At 54.9% G+C, this 16,413-nt stretch overlaps 1 protein-coding gene across 4 annotated transcripts in view; it reads left to right on the plus strand.

Annotated features, from left to right (window-relative positions):
* Positions 1-16,413, plus strand: part of CELSR1 (cadherin EGF LAG seven-pass G-type receptor 1) — a 149,484-nt gene that overhangs the window by 72,310 nt on the left and 60,761 nt on the right. For all 4 annotated transcript variants that reach the window (XM_087448732.1, XM_087448733.1, XM_014793350.2 and 1 more), the window contains 3 exons: positions 2,356-2,578; positions 9,219-9,334; positions 9,733-9,821. In XM_087448732.1, coding sequence (XP_087304858.1) covers positions 2,356-2,578; positions 9,219-9,334; positions 9,733-9,821 — 428 coding nt within the window. The remainder of the gene's footprint in view (positions 1-2,355; positions 2,579-9,218; positions 9,335-9,732; positions 9,822-16,413) is intronic.

Genomic DNA, 16,413 nt, shown 5'->3' on the forward strand with positions numbered 1-16,413 from the left:
CCTTTGTTCCCCGTCACGGTTTGAGGAGCACACCCCACCCTGTGCTCTCACCGCGGCTTTATTATTCTAGAATATGCTGTACTTGGCCACTGACATGCCAAGCTGGAACTCGGAAAGCAAACACTCCCAAATGTCATATATTTTAAAAGTAGAGATTACAGAATTTGAAGTGCATGAAGGAGAACAAATACACCTTAAGCTAAGCATTTAAAATTAATGCATGGAATTTAAGAAGCTGCAGGCCGCCCACCTGGAGAAGGGGCCAGGAGCACTGATCAGCGCGCGTGTGTGTGTTAGGATGTGTGTGTTAGAGTGTGACTGCGTGTGAGTGAGTGAGTGTGACTGAGGGTGTGAGTATGCAGGTGTGAGTGTGAAGGCATGTGAAGTTGTGTGTGTCTGTGTGTGTGTACACGTGTAAGGTGTGTGTGTATGCATGTGTGGGCACACGTGTGAGGTTATGAGTGTGTGTGTGTGTGCCTTGGGGGGTGCCGGAGCCCAGCATTATGTGGCGGGCAGGGGACCCCGGTAAGCCAGGAGCCGGGCGGGGGAGATCAGCCAGTTTCTATCGATGGTGGAGCCGAGCGGAGGGTCTGGGCGGGTCCCTGGGCTGCCATTCTTTTTCTTTCCTTTCTGAGCAGGTGTGAAGCCTCTGTTCACATGTCCCTGGGGAGACAGCCCCTGCCCATGGAGAACAGGTGGATGGCCTGGCTGGGGCTTCTGGCCACTGCCTCCTTGACCTGCCTGGTCGGGGGCAGGAGGAGGAAGAAGAACCCACCTGACCCGTGCCTGGCCCTGGGGGTGGCCCCAGCCCTGGGGGGTCCCTGGCCTGGTGGCCCCTGCATGGTCATGATTCAGGAAGAGGTCAGCGACTTCAACTCTCCTCCTTGTTTTTGACGGGTCTCTGACTGGGGTCATGTTTGCTTAGCTGTTATGTATTCTTGGGTGTTGCAGCCTGGGAGTGAAGATGGGGGGTACTTGGAGGAAGGAGAGGAAAGCTCAAATTTCTCAGGAGCACCATGGGTTTCTGATGATCGTTATGCTAATTACAGATCAGTGTCACCTGTTCCTCAAAAAGCTCACTTGAAGCATTCCTTTGATGATTGAAAGAATTTTCTTACACTGATCAATTATGGAGCTTGCTAAAATCAACCTCCCGGAGAAACAGACTTGAGGCTCTAAAATTGGTCTTCTCAGGGGCCACGCCCTGGGGGGTGTCAGTCTCTCTGGGAAAGCTTCTGGAACCCTCCTGTCACTGAGGGATTAGGCTCCGGGGAGGACCCGGGAGCACAGTGGCCCCTGCCCTCGGGGAGCTCACAGGCCAGTGGGAGAGACAGACATGATTAAAGACGAACTGGAGGGCCGGCCCCGTGGCTCAGCGGTTAAGTGCACGCGCTCCGCTACTGGCGGCCCGGGTTCGGATCCCAGGCGCGCACCGAGACATTGCTTCTCCGGCCGTGCTGAGGCCGCGTCCCACATACAGCAACTAGAAGGACGTGCAACTATGATGTACAACTATCTACTGGGGCTTTGGGGGAAAAAAAGGAGGAGGATTGGCAATAGATGTTAGCTCAGAGCCCGTCTTCCTCAGCAAAAAGAGGAGGATTAGCACGGATGTTAGCTCAGGGCTGATCCTCCTCATACACACACACACACACACACACACACACACACACACAAAAAGACGAACTGGAATCCAGCGTTAACCCAGCTGTTGGGGGTCTGCATGAGGGGCAGTGTGGAGGGCGGGCGCAGCAGGAGGCCAGCCGAGGAGGTGGCACTGGGGTACAGTGTGATCCTGGCACGCTCCAGAGTCTCGGTGAAGGTTCTAGTGTGCTCCACCGTCGCAGCAGATGCGGGTGTGCGGAGTTGGCACGAAGCCCTCTTATCAGTCTCATTATCTCTAGGTCACTCTCTTGTAAGAGAGAGCCCGGCTCAGCCAGCAGGGTGTTCAGAACGGGACTGGATGCTGAGAAGTGTCCAGTGCTGCACGTTCCTCTGCTTTCTGTAGTATGGGCACCGTGGCAGGCCTGGGACTGGGACAGGGACAGGGTTGGTGTGACTCAGTCACCTCACGCATTCCGTCGAGGAGGCCCCCCAGGGTGTGCTTACTGGGACCCCGCTGACCCACTATCCTTAGATCGCCCACTACGGTGCCGTAGTTCCCGTGAGAACATCACGCGTCTGATTGCAGGCAGACCCTGGGGTGGTTCTTGGAAAGGCTCCGTCACGAGCGCCTGCGTCGTCGTCTCTTTCAGCAGCAGACTTTGTAGCTGGTGTTTCCGGGGCCTTGGGGGCTGGTTCGCTCCTTCCTTGGCTGGCTGTGTAATCTCCCCTCGCTCTGCTCTCGCCCTCCAGGGGAGCACTGCGAGGTGAACGCACGCTCGGGCCGCTGTGCCAACGGAGTGTGCAGAAACGGGGGCACCTGCGTGAACCTGCTGGTTGGTGGCTTCCACTGCGTGTGTCCTCCCGGCGAGTTCGAGAGGCCCTACTGCGAGGTGACCACCAGGAGCTTCCCGCCCCAGTCCTTCGTCACCTTCCGGGGCCTGAGACAGCGCTTCCACTTCACCATCTCCCTCACGTGAGTGGGGCCCTGCTGTGTCCAGACACGGACTCCTATTGCTGGAGCCTTGGGAAAGGGTCCCCTCGGGTCTCCAGCATCTCGTCCCTCCAGATAACAACAAAAGCCTCGTCCACTGGTAGTTCTTTGATGGCTGAGGAGCTCTGGTCAGTGCTGGCTGTAGGACCGGCTACTCAACTTGTAGGGCCCCACGCAAATTGGGAGTGTGGGGCCCTTTGTTCAAAAATTAAGAATTTCAAGTTGGCAACAGCAGAGCACTAAGCCAGGCGTGGGGCCCTGCGTGACTGCCCAGGCCACACTCCCAGGAAGCCGGCCCTCACTGTTCTGGTCCTGCTCACTTGCCAACACTTGGGCATCTCTGACATCCAGGCAGCCAGAGGTGGAGGGAAGAAGGACCAGCCAGCTTGGATTCAGGCAGACTCAGCTTGGCAGCTGCCTTGCCTCCTCTGGGCTGGGTCACCAAGGGCGGCTGCCCCTTTTAGCTCTGGTTCCTTAATCTGTTAACACAACGATGCAGGCTTATTGTGTGCTGTGGTCATCATTTCAGTTTTGCACCCTTTTTTTTTTTTTTGCTGAGGAACTTGCACCCTGAGCTAACATCTGTTGCCAATGTTCCTCTTATTTTTCTTTTTTTCACTTGAGGACGATTGGCCCTGAGCTAATATGTGGGCTAATCTTCTTCTATTTTGTATGTGGGGTGCTGCCACAGCATGGCTTGATGAGTGGTGTGTAGGTCCACGCCCAGGATCTGAACCCGTGAACCCCGGGCTGCCAAAGCAGAGCACGCGAAGTTAACCACTACACCACTGGGCTGTCTCCCCAGCCCCTTATTTTTGCATCTTTTTCTCCAAGAGAATTTAGGTTTAATTTAATCTTTTAAAATCTATCATTTACACTTTAAAGATTTCTGTCAGGGTTAAGTTTGTAGAGTAGGGTATATTTTATATTTGGTCATTTTGTGCCAGTGTTTACGGGGCCCCATAGGGGAACACGGTTTTCTGGTAGCAATGTTGCATCATATGTCCTCCTCTGAGCGGGCACCCCAGAACCTGGATGCTCCCTCTGAGTTGCCCTTTGAAGAATGGGGCATCTCAGGGCTGGATGGAGCAGGCTCCTTTCCTGGGAGTCCTGCCCCTGAACAGCTGAGGGGTACAGTGCAGCCAGCGGGTCCTGTGGACTGCTGGTGTGAGCCGCCCTGCGGAGCAGTCAGCGAGTGAGACCTGGTCTTCTGGGTAAGTGGCTGGGACCCACCACCGTCGCCCTGAAACCCAGTGGAGCCAGGAGTGTGGGCTGGCTGACTCCAGGGAAAGGGTAGATGGAAAATGTGGGTGAATGTATCGGGGGACAGGGTGGGCAGGGCCTCCGCAGAGGGCTTGGGCAGTTCTGAGGGCTGCAGGTGCGTTCACAGTGGTGTGTTCACGGTGGTGGTGAGCGCCATGGGGCCACATGCCCTCAGTTTGCTCCAAAACATGTTTATCGAGCACTTGTGGTGTGAGAGGTGCTCTGGGTAGCAGAGGCGAATCAGAAATGACTCCAGTCCCTAGGGACCTTAAAATCGAGCGGGAAGGACCCTCGATGTCAGTGCTGAGGAGGAGGGAGGGCCCTGATTCCACGGAGCTCAGAAAAGAGGCGGCAGCCTGGAGACTCCAGGCAGGGAGACTGCACAGTTGTGCCCCAGTAAACCACAAAAGCCAGCTCTGCGGGGCTGGACACTGAAATGCGTATGTTCAGGCTGCTGACTTCTCTGCCTGGACGTCCCCGGGTGCCTTGCACTCAGCAGATCCAAGAGGAACCCCTCGTCTCTGTCTCCATCTCCCAGCCCTATCTGCAGAGTGGCTCGAGGCAGCAGGGCCCTCCTTGTCCTGTCCCCTCGCCCTCACTCAATCAGGTCCCGTGAGTCCCTCGTCCTCATGTCTCCCGTGTCCGGCCATGTCTCTCTTTCCCAGTCCCCAGCACTTTGGCTCCTGTCGCCGTCCTCTCTCCTTGGTGACACCTGGTGTGACAGCACTGGTGTCGTCTGCTCTCAGCCTGAGTCAGGTCGATCCCTGTCGACAGTCCTGCCAGACCTGCTGGCTGCCTGGGTTAGAGCCCAAACTTCTCCTTTTTTTTTTTTTTTTTCGTGAGGAAGATCAGCCCTGAGCTAACATCCATGCTAATCCTCCTCTTTTCGCTGAGCAAGACTGGCTCTGAGCTAACATCTATTGCCAATCCTCCTCCTTTTTTTTCCCCAAAGCCCCAGTAGATAGTTGTATGTCATAGTTGCACATCCTTCTAGTTGCTGTATGTGAGACGCAGCCTCAGCATGGCCGGAGAAGCGGTGCATCGGTGCGCGCCCGGGATCCGAACCCGGGCCACCAGTAGCGGAGCGCGTGCACTTAACCATTAAGCTACGGGGCCGGCCCGAGCCCAAACTTCTTAACAGGGTGCACAGGGCCCTGTATGGCCTGACTGCTGGTGACCCCTGATTCGGGCACCTTGTGCCCGATGTGGCTGCCCTCACCTCCTCATGGACCCTGGACCTGCCCAGCCTTGCACAGGCCATTTCCCCACCCGCTCCTGGCCACCCGAGTCCTGCTCCTTCCTCCAGGAAGCCCCCTGACCCAGGCCGGGCGACGCCTGCATTCCCACGCGGGCTGGACGGTCCGGTCACTACCTGCTTGTCCGCTGCCTTCAGCCTCTGACATCCCTGCCTGCAGGCTCGGGCCGCCCCTGGACTCCCCCGCAAAAGTCCTGATGGGGGCACTCAGTTAACATGGGGACTTGAATCATTGGCGGGTTTTCTACGTTGTGGCTCAAATCTTCTGGCTGTAAACGGTCCTCCATGCAAGCTCTTTGGTTGGGGTGGGGGCTCTTGCTAGATTTCCTGATCCTGACTTTTGTCCTGGTTGTTGGATGGATTGTGCTAGAGTCTCCAGAGCTGATGCACAACCTTTTGAAACCTTTAAGTGACCGCGTGGGATCCTGGGCTGGTGTTTCCTGGCTTCAAGCTCCTGAAGAGCTGTGCCTGTCATGGTCACCGTGCTGAGTCTAGCTCTGTCCTGGCCTGTCCACCCGCTGACCTGAAGCTCCTCAGGGGCTTTTCGTCCTGTGTCCCGACACTCCAGGTGCCCAGGGGTCAGTGAGGGGCTGGCTGGTAGTTCTGTGCCAAGAAGGCACGAGTGCCCACTGCTCCCCGCCTATAGCCCCCGAGCCGTCAGCCCGACGCCTTTGGCTCTCCCAGGGGAAGGCCTCTTTGGCTTGGTGGGGGTTGGGAAGGAGATTGAGTTGCAGAGGGTGAACATTCCGGGCATTCTGAGTGGCCTGGATCGTCTGCTGGAGGCTCTGCAGAAGTGGGCAGACCCCTGCAGCCAACTGGACCTGCCTGCCTTGGTCTGCTCCAGCCCCACAGTAAATTCTCGGGCTCGGCCGTCAGTTTTGGGTCCTCTTGGAGGATGTTCTGTTTAGAGAGTGGTCCCCAGTGAAGTACCTCTGGGCTCTGCCCCGCTCAGCACAGGGTCCTTTGTGGACTGTGTGGCAACAACATGCGGGTTTTGTGCTGGGCACTGCTCTGGGCAGCTCACGGCCAGACCTACTTCCTTCTCACAAGAACCTGGGAGCTGGGGACTGCTCTTATCCCCATCTTGCAGGAGAGGAAACTGAGGCACAGAAAGGTTGAGAAACTTGTCCAAGGTCACAAGGCTGGCGGGTGGGACCCCCCGGGTTTGCCCAGGGCCTGCTTGTCCTGATTTGTAGGCGTTTCCCACGATTTTGTCCATCCTCCTGAATTCCCCTTTTGAGACCAGCTTTAATGAAATAGCAACGGTGGCGTCCTCCGTGGAGCCCGGGTGCTGCCGAGGCCACGCTCCTGGCTCTCTCTCTGACCCTTAGAGCGATGCCCTTTCCCAGGGAGCCGGGAAGAGGGCAGGCAGGAGACGTGGCTCCACTCGGCCGTCTGGGCCCGGCTGCAAGGCAGCAGTGTAGTTTGATTCTAAATGGGTTCTGAGGTGTGGGCCGCATGGCGGCGCATTGTTTTGAGGTTGTTGTCCATGTTTTGGCTCATGCACCTTGGCTCCACCACTCTGTAAAGCAGCTAAAGAGGGTCCCTCCCCGGAGCATGTGTGAGGGCTCTGGGGTGTGGAGAAAGTTCCTGGCGCAGTTGGTAGCTCCCATTCCCTCTCGCCGTGGCACAGGCAAGAGGTGTCACCCCTTGACACAGACCATTGAGTGCTGGGCCCTGCACCGGCCCTCGATCCTGCCTCTCTGCCTGCTCGGAACGCTGGTCCCTGCCCTCCCCCCACAAACCCTGCACTCAAGAGGCCACCCCGTGGGCGCAGCCTCCAAAACGAGGCTCCTCCGTGGGATCTCCGACCACTCTGTGTCCCATGTGGGCGTGATGTTTAAAACAGTGGGCTTCTGTGGGTGCCCACCCCCTAAATTAAAGGCGTCCTGTGTCTTCGTCATGTGTGGTGCAGGAGGGGCTCCCTCTTGGAGGCTGACCTAAAGGGTGACCAGAAGTCCTGGTCCCAGAGGTGGGCAGGCCCACGGCAAACGTGCCGGAAACCGACAAAGGAAATCTGTTGGCTCCAGATTCTAGAGAAACTAAAAAATAGTAGCATTTAATTAAATTTCCACGTAATGTAATGTTATGTCCACTTGCTTGCCAAATCTAGTATTTTTAGGTGATTGCATTTGGCAGAATTTATGGGCGATTTCCGGTCCGTGTGGCGATGGCTAAGACGTCAGGGCCACCGCCTCATCAGAGTTCTGCAGTGTTTGTGGGGAATGACTTCAAAAGCAGAATCGTAAGAAGTCCTCCCAAAACGTCGACAGCAGAACAGCTACACCTTGGGGGCTGTGGTTGCTTGGGGCTGGGGCCTGGAGGCTCGGGGGCCTCTGTGCCTCCGAGGGGCGCCCACCGTGAGAAAGGTGCACTGGGGCACCAGCCACGGCTTTTGTTTCAGGCTGTTTCTCTTGCGGTGCGTCTCCTCTTTCTGGTTTCTGTTTGCCAAGCGCCTGGGCTCCACGTTCCCAGCTGCCTCTCCTCCCCCTCCTTGCCCCCTCCTTTGTTCTCCCCTCCTTCCCCTGGCCCCCCTCCCCAAGCTTCGGTTTCTGTTTCTTTCCCCTTTTTACTTGCACTGCTCAGATCCTTGCCTTGGCCCCAGTCCCGTCTTAGCTCTGCGTATCCAGCAGTGGACGGTGCCTGGCCCCGAGGGTGCCATAGGGGGCATTCAACGCTGGCACCACGTCCCAGCTCCCGCCTGGGGCCAAAAAGAAACCACAACAGTGAGGCCTACCAGCAGGAGTAGGGGTGGCCCCATGAGCCTCGGGAGACAAACCCGGTGTAGTTGATCCCAGGCTTAGTTCAGCTCCCTTCCTCTCCACACTGGAGCACCCGCCTTGCTGTGCGGGTATTTTTCTTTAGAGTTTGTCATTAGTTCTCGCTGCTTTCTAGACAGAGGGAATTCAAGGTGTGGAGTCTGTGTAACTCAAGGGGAAGGGGCAGATGCCTGAGGCTGGTTCCGGCAGACTCTTGCTGCATGAAGACGGATAAACCAACCTTGAATCAAAGGAAAGAATTTCCCCACTTAATCTCCGATGAGAGACACCAGCTAACTCAGGAAGCGGTCCCAGCTTCATTCGGGGGGTTTGCCGAGTCCTCTGTAACCAGGGCTGTCGGGGAGGCATCGTGGCGACTCGGTGGGTCTGAAGAACCCCTCGGGTCTGATGGAGCCGCTTCCTCAGGACCGTGGGGGTGGGAGAAGGATTTCTGACAAAGTTTATCTCTTCTTGGAGTAAGTGGATTTTCATTCTTTGAAAGCTTAGAGCCTGACAGGTCTGTTCATTTTCATGCATCTGTTCATTCGCTCATGCCTTCGTCCATTCATTTATTCAGCACATCGTTATTAAGGACATCAGCATTACGTGGACCGGACCCTGTTTTGGGCACCGAGATGCAGCAGTGAACAAGAGTCGTAATCCCTCCCCTTAAGGATCACATGTTCTAATAAACAAATACGCATAATAATTTCAGAAGTAAACTGAGTGATGTGATGGATTGATGGGGCGAGGGCACAATTTACATAAAATGAGTTAGAGAAAGTGCAATTAGAGTGACCTCTGAGAGATCCACACAGCCAGGGAAGGTCGTTCCTGAGTGGCAGGTGCAAAGGCCCCAGGGCAGGGAAGAGTGTAGTGTTTGGGAGCAAAAGAATGCAGTGTGGCTGGAGTGTGGTGGTGGAGACAAGGGGCCCTGAGGTGGTCCATCAACACCAGCCTCCTTGCACAAGAAGGTACTGCATCTCCGTGCCCTGGCGTGCATTTACTTCCAACAAGATATATAGTGGCTGTGTGTTGTCCTTCTAGAACATTGTGCAGATGTAATCCTTTCACATTGTATAGGCCATGGAAACCAAATTCCCCCATGGAATCTGGTTTGCTACTTCCAGGAAAGAGCGTCGATAATCAGGTTTTATGGGCTGGCAACTCTGATGAGAAAAACGAGTGCCCGGACCAGAGTCTCTCTTGAGTGTGCCCCTGGCTCTCACCATCTGCGGGCTGGGCTGGTCGAGTCTGGGCAGCCTCTTGTTTCCGCGCCTGCCGACTGCAAACCGTTTGTGCCAGGGTCATTCATTGTGTGACGTCCTTCTGCTCGGCCCCGCAGGTTTGCCACCCAGGAGAGGAACGCCCTGCTGCTCTATAACGGCCGCTTCAACGAGAAGCATGACTTCATTGCCCTGGAGATCGTGGACGAGCAGGTGCAGCTCACCTTCTCGGCAGGTAGGGCCTCCTCGAGGGAAGGAGCAGCTCTCGGAGCACGTCACAGGCACTTGGTCGGTTGAAATCACCCTAATCCCGTGCGGCGCCTCCAGGCCTGCTCACGCACTGATCCCCTGCTCCTGTGTCTGGGAATCCATCCTGTGGGAGAAATCCAGAATGCACAAAGATGTTCATTGCGGTGTTGTTTATCATGCTGAAAGTGCAGAAGACACAGCTCAGATTTCCAGAAACTGGGGAATCGTTGAAGTGTGGTACATCTCTAGATTAAAAACATTTACAAAGCCTAGAAACATGATATTCCAATCGTTGGAAAAGAAATTTATTCAGACTGTCAAAAGGACTTTCTAAACAGTGGTCTGTTAACCCGTTTCCTCTCTGGGTCTCCCCCCACCCCGCAGGTGAGACCACGACAATGGTGGCCCCACAGGTCCCCGGGGGTGTGAGTGACGGGCGGTGGCACTCGGTGCAGGTGCAGTATTACAACAAGGTAGGACGGGGCGCCCTTCCTAAGAACCCTGGTGGCTTTTCTGTCTTAGGACATTTATACTTTGAAATTTTAAAAAATATGCTGGTTGAGAAAGTTCTTTAGGAAATGAGCATTTGTTGAGGATCTGTGCAAATATAGCCAAGCCCTGTGCTGGGGTGGGAATACTCCCCTGGTGGGCTCTGGGTGGGGCGACACAGGGACCCCAGAGTCACCCTACACCGAGGGAAGGATGCAGAAAGAGCTTATTCATTGCAGCTGCCTTGGCCCGAGTCATTACTGGTGGCTAAAATTCCCGGCCATTCTACCACAGCTCCAGCGCCTTAATTGTCCGCTTGTACCTGCACGTAACTGGAGAGTTGGGAGGGTCTTGGAGGAAATGCTGGGAAGATGTCAGCATTTTTGGTTTTGTTTTATTCTGCTGGTTATTGGCTTGTCATTTGGCTTCTTGGCTTTTGCAGGAAAATACCCCGCTCTCTGTTGCTGTGGTTTTGCAAACCACTCTTCTCCTTCCTGGGAATCTCCGGGGCACCTCCCTCAATGGGTCTGCGTTGGCCTTGCCCGCCCCTCACTGAGCTGGGCCATGGCTCCCCACGAGGCTTCCAGGGCTTGGGCCTGAGTTGGCTGGCAGACGAGGCCTCTCTCTGTAGGAAGTATACCGTGGAGGAAGAGTGTTCCCTGTCTCTCGCGTCTACTGCGTTTCAGGTTTCGACACACCAGTGATTGATGTCCGCCTCCCACCACCTGGGCCTGAGGTCCGGGTGTCATCCAGGCCCCTCCCTCTCACTCTTTCCCCAGTCGGTCGTCTGCCGTCCCTCTGCCTCCCTGGGGTCGCCCCAGACAGGCTCCCAGCGGTGATCACTGCCCCAGGGCAGGGCCCAGCGGGTTCTGACGCCTGCGTGGAACTCTGCGCCTTGTTCGCCAGGAGGGTGAAGGAGAGGTTCTGGAGGGGTCTAGGGTGCGGATCTGAAGCGACTTGGGGGCTGAGTGCTCTTCTCGGGATTTTGAGGACTAAGGAGAGAATGTTCCAGTGCCTGGGACGGGCTCCGTTTCATCCCCAGGTCGGGGGCTGTGGATGGGCTGTGCATAGTTGCCTGATGAAGGGGTGTATGAGCCAGTGAAGGTGCTGGGGTCAGGGGTCAGTGGCTGACAACAGGCCTCCAGACACAGGTGTATTTGCTGTCCCTATCTCAGGGACTCACGTCTTCTGAAGTGGGGCCCCCGTGGCTATTTGGGACAATTATTAGCCAGCGAGAGGTGCGCCCGCCTGCTGCTCACCTGGGGGCATCCTCGTGTGGCCGTGTGAGCTGCAGCGATGCAGGTCGGCTCCTCAGAGCCTCCTCCTCCCGTCTGATCTCGCGGATAGATGCACAATTTGGGTTTTCTCTCCCAGGTGTCTTCACCCACATGACGCACTCTCCCCAGTTGATGCCCGTGGGCCTCATACCCGACTCGGCTGCTCAGGAGAACGGCTTCCTACCTCTTGAGGTGTTCCCCAGGCCCCCCCACAACTTCACTTAGGTCGCATCATTTCTGCCCCTTCTCCCCCACCAGAGAAAGTCTTTCCTGCCAGCCAGGCTCTCATGATGTGGCACTGAGGGTCAGCAGTGTTCTCCTGGGCACAGGTGAGGAGACTGCGCCGTGTTCTGGAGGGTCAGGAGCCCCCAAGGGCAGGGCCGCACCCCGTGTACTCTATGCCCCCACAGTATGGGCACAGTCCCTCTGAGGTCAGGGACTGTTCCATCTGACGCCAGGGCCTGAATCTGCTCCAGCCAGCGGGGCAGACAGACAGACGGGGCTGCGCTCCCCGATTTCTCTGTTCGCGTTGTCGAGATGGCTTTTCCGTATCCGGGCAGGACCCACAGGGATGCATGTTCAGGGCAGAGCTCCCGTGAGGCTGACCCTTCCTGGCCTGAGAATGGGGACCAGGGGTTGTGGATTTTCTGGCTCAGACACGTCCAGGCTTTTGTCAGGACTTTGCACGTGACCTCAAGTAGAGAGAAGGATAAGCAAGCCCCAGAGAGGATGCTCTCGCCTGCCTGCTGCTTCAGAGCACATAGCTGCCACGTTGTGAGAACATTCTACCCTGCAGTCTGGCCGTTCATGCCTCTGAGCCAGCACACTCGGCCTCTTGCCCGTCCGTCACTTTGTGCTCTTCAGGCCCGCAGGCTGGACACCAGGGATCGGCGGTCCCCAGTGGGGTGTGCTTCCTGGGGGCTGAGCGCCCGGAGAGGAGGATGGTCTAGATGGGCTGGTTATTGGCGGGGGGACCCTCTGGGACCCATGCTCCATGTCAGGGAAGCGAAGAGCACGCGGTACGTTTTCCTTCCTGCTTGTGCGGGAAACACACCTCCCAGGGCCGGGCAGAAGGCTTTTGGCTGCGGGGCTGAGTCAGCCTTGGTTTCCCCATCCGAGTGCCTGCACGTGGTATGCTCCAGAATCATCTGGCCGAAGCGAAAGTGTGTAGTTAAGCAGGGACAGGACCCCTGGCTTGGTCCCCCCCGCCCAGGTCTTAACGTGTCATCTTTGGCCATTGCTGTGCACACAGGGAGCATTAGCCAAGGGCCTGCCTGCTCGCAGAGACCCTCCAAGTAGCACCGGGGATGGAACTTGCCACTGAAGAGTGCCCCGGAATGTCCCGGAGGAAGGAGGAGCCTCCCAGGAGAAGAGGGGCCAGTGGCGGTGGATCAGGGCCACCCGCCCTGGCCGCTTCCGTTTCCAGGGCCGGCCTTCCAGCAGCCGGAACGAGCCCCTCGGGCAGGATTAGGCCTTTCCTCTCCTGCAGCCCAGCTATTTCCTCTCTTGCCTGAGGTTGTTTGATGGAGGAAACCCAGCAGTTTGCACTCAGTGTCTTGCGGCCTCCCTTATGCGGTTTGCCTCGGTCACACAATGGGGAAATGTTCACAGAGATTATGTCTGTCTGTCTCACAGGAGGCCCGTGCTGTTCCTAACGTGACTTTCTGTCTCGGTGCTGGAGGCTCTTACTTCTCCGGATCAGAGACATTCGTGCGCCCGTGCCTGGCAGGGCTGGGCAGGTTGTGAGCACAGTTGGAGGGGCGGTAGGGCTGTGGCCTGCAGTCAGGATGCCGCCAGGCCGAGAAGAGGTGAAGGCGAGTCTGAGAATGATCTCAGACTCTGCTCTGCTATCCGGTCTCCATCTTGTCACCATGCTGTCTCTGTCCTTAGGTGGCCCCACCTGCCTGGGCTGAACACAGGGGGCGGCCCCCCTCCCCAGGGCAGCAGGCCTTCCTGAGCACGCTCTGCCCGCTGCGCCCACCTCACCTGGGTTTTTTATCAACAACGTGTGTCTGAATAATTCGACACGCAGCAGCACGGTGAGGGTAGAAGCTCCCAGCCGGGGGTTGGGGGCACAGACACGTCATTGAGGAGTATTTAATAAAATCCTGGGGAAACAAGGATGCCTTGTGCCCCCCTCGGCTACAGCATCGGGGAATGTCTTCTCAGGCTTCCACAGGGTGACCTCCTGACAGGCTGGGTAGACGTGGACCTGCGGGGGCGGGGAGCAGCGTGTCTGACTTGGACACGTCAGGCAGTGTGGCCCATTCAGGGCGTGGGGCATGCTCGGAGGGAGGGTGGGCACTGGGGGTGGGGTCGGGCAGGGCCGGATCTTCAGGGGATCTTGATGTTGCATGAAGAAGGGATCTAGGGGGAGGTGAGTGGCTTAAGCAGGGTTTCTGCACCTCGGCACTGCTGACATCTGGGGGTGGCTTATTCTTCGTTGCAGGGGCCCGTCCTGTGCACTGTGGGGCATTGAGCCGCGTCCTTGGTCTCTGTCCATTAGATGCCAGTAGCACCCTCCAGTTGAGACAGCCAAAAATGTCTCCAGTCATTGTCAGATATCCCCAGAAGCGCCTTGCCAGGGCACATGGCTGCATTGGCAGCGATTCCTGTGGTGGAGCCCTCACGGCCAGGCTGGCTGTGTGGATGCTCGGCAGGCTTGGCCTGTTCTGGTTCAGGGTGATTCTGAGATGATGTGGGTTGAAGGCATTTTCAGAAAGAGAGAGCCTTGGCTGATCTGAGCCTCTCCCCTCTGGTGTCAGCGTCCTCTGCTTCTAACTGAGCAGAGCATCTGTCTGCTTGACATTTCCGTGACCTTGGGGAAAGGGACCACCGGGCACAGGGGCTCATTAGGAACCACTCCACCCCGGCCACACATCATACCCTGTGTTTGTTCAAGTCATTCGTAACCTCTTGGGTCTGGGTCACACGTTAAACTCCAGGGGTCCCAAGGGAAGTGGGCTACGCACGGGTCAGTGCAGAGGAACGTGATCCGCGCCCCCAGTGTCAAGAGTCTCCCTCTGCTTCAGGGAGTGTTCCAGAAAACTCAAGGGCTTCCCCCCAGAGTCTTGTCTCAAGCTGGTTTTGATGGAGTCCTTCCTGGGGTCCTCCAGACCCATCTACTTAAACAGGATGTGGCCCTTGGGGTGTGGCTGCCTGGCTTTCCTCACTCCCTGCAGCCCTTCCTTCATGCCTTTGTTCTTCATTAATACATGGAGCGTTTATTGAGTGCCTACTGCGTGCCAGGCACTCTTCTGGGTATGGGGATATGCAGAGGACAAAGAAGATAACCACTTCTAGGAGCTCATGTTTCAGCGAGGTGGGGGAGAAGGAGAGGGAGGGAGAGAAAAGAGAGAGAGGAAGAGGGTCAGGGAAGGAACAGGGAGCACCTTCTTCTGGACAAATAAGCCTGCACTGCCTCGCCCCTCCCCACCCCTGCACCACACACTAGGCCAGGTAAAGGCAGGTCTGTGTGGCTGTGTTGTTTGTCTGTAATAGAGCCCCAAAGAGCCTGTCCTTGTGTGTGTGTCTAGAAAGATGGAAAATGACTGTTAGCAGAGAGTGATGGAAATGTACTTTTTTCCAAAACTGTGAGAATGGAAGCCTTGGTAATTGTCAGCTTTTATAAAAGTGAGTGCGTAGTTTTCTCGTAGATTCCAACTTATAGAAACTAGCTCAGAAATTATTTAATAGAATACAGAGTCATCCATACAGTGGAGTGTCACGCAGCCATGAAAAATAGTGAGGTGGAGCTCTGTGTGTCCAGGTGGAAAGATCTCCAAGAATGTTGTTAATAGATGAAAAAAGCCTGCTGAAGAACAGGTGGTAGGGTGTACAATTTTAAAAGTTTAAGTTCAGATTTCAAACTTCCAGAAAAGTTGCAAGATTAAAACAAGAACTCATGTACCCTTTGCCCAGATTCCCCAACTGTTGACATCTTTTTGCATTTGCTTTATCTTTCTCTCCCCACCAGCTCTGTCGCATCATCTTTCACCCACTAGTTTTGGCCTCCCTCGATGATCCTACCCGTATCCATTGTTACCATGATGAATGTCAGCTGTTTTCCAGTTCCATCAATCATTCTAGGTCCATTAGTTGGCTTTCTGCTAAAACAAGCAGAAAGAAACAAAATCTTCCCTACTTGTTTATGTCAGTGTGGCTTCATGAATTCCTGTTTTGTTCAGTGGGCTATAATGTATTATTTTCATTAATTTGGTGCTGAGGTTGTTTCTGATTTGGCCCGTATCTCAGATTTGGCTAAAAGGACACAGGTGTGAGAGCCAGCTGATTGGCTTTGTCCCTTTGACACACCCCCATCATTTTTATTAGCACTCCTTTACTTTTTGGCACAATAAGACATTCCAGGCTTATTTTGTACTTTTTCTGCCCCAGTCCTGGAGTTAGCCATTTATCCATAGAACTCTGGATTGTTTTAGTAAAGAATGGTATTTAGAAACCAAGATCCAGGTGCTAGGTGTGCTCATTGCTACTGGGGTGTCTCACTCCCAGTCTCTCTCATTAGGCAGAACTAGGACATGTATATGTGTGTGTGTGTATGAGTATGTGTGCACATACATATCTACATACATACACATACTGAAATTCATATTTATTTCTCTCTATCTTTATGTATTGAAAACCATGAATTTCATTCCAACCCTACAGAGTTCATTCTAGTTTTTCCCCTTCAGTATCTGTAACTCTTTATCAGTAAGAAACCTTGTTCCCATTACCCTCAATGTAGTTATTTATTTTCTCAATTTACCATTATTTAAACAACCTCTCACTCCACGAATCCACCACCTCCTTGCTCGCCCTAGGGCCCCACCAGGGCCCCTTATTCTTCTCAAGCAGCTCTAGCCTTGCAAGCTACTGCCTCACTTGCCCTGACTCTACTGACTGACTCCATCAGGTGTTGGGAACAAGAGGCCCTAGTGGAGATTTGACCAAAGCATTCAATTATTCGTAAAAGGGAGGGAGGAAGGAAGGAAATTTGTTTAGAATTTTAAAAAATGTAAAGGGAATGAAAATACAAAATCCCAAAATATGTGGGATACAGGTAAAGCAGTGCTGAGAGGGAAATTCATAGCACTAAATACTTAAGTTAGAAAAGAGGAACATTCTCAAATCAATAATCTAAGCTCCCACCTCAAGAACCTCCAAAAAGAAGAGCAAAGTAAACCCAAAGCAAGTAGAAGGAAGGAAACAATAAAGATAAGAGGAGAAACCAGTGAAGCTGAAAACAGAAAAACAGTAGAGAAAACCGATGAAACAAAAAGCTTTGGAAAGATCAATA

Source organism: Ceratotherium simum, chromosome 25 (assembly GCF_057802395.1).
Source record: "Ceratotherium simum simum isolate JZ-2026a chromosome 25, ASM5780239v1, whole genome shotgun sequence".
NCBI classification, from domain to species: Eukaryota; Metazoa; Chordata; class Mammalia; order Perissodactyla; family Rhinocerotidae; genus Ceratotherium; species Ceratotherium simum.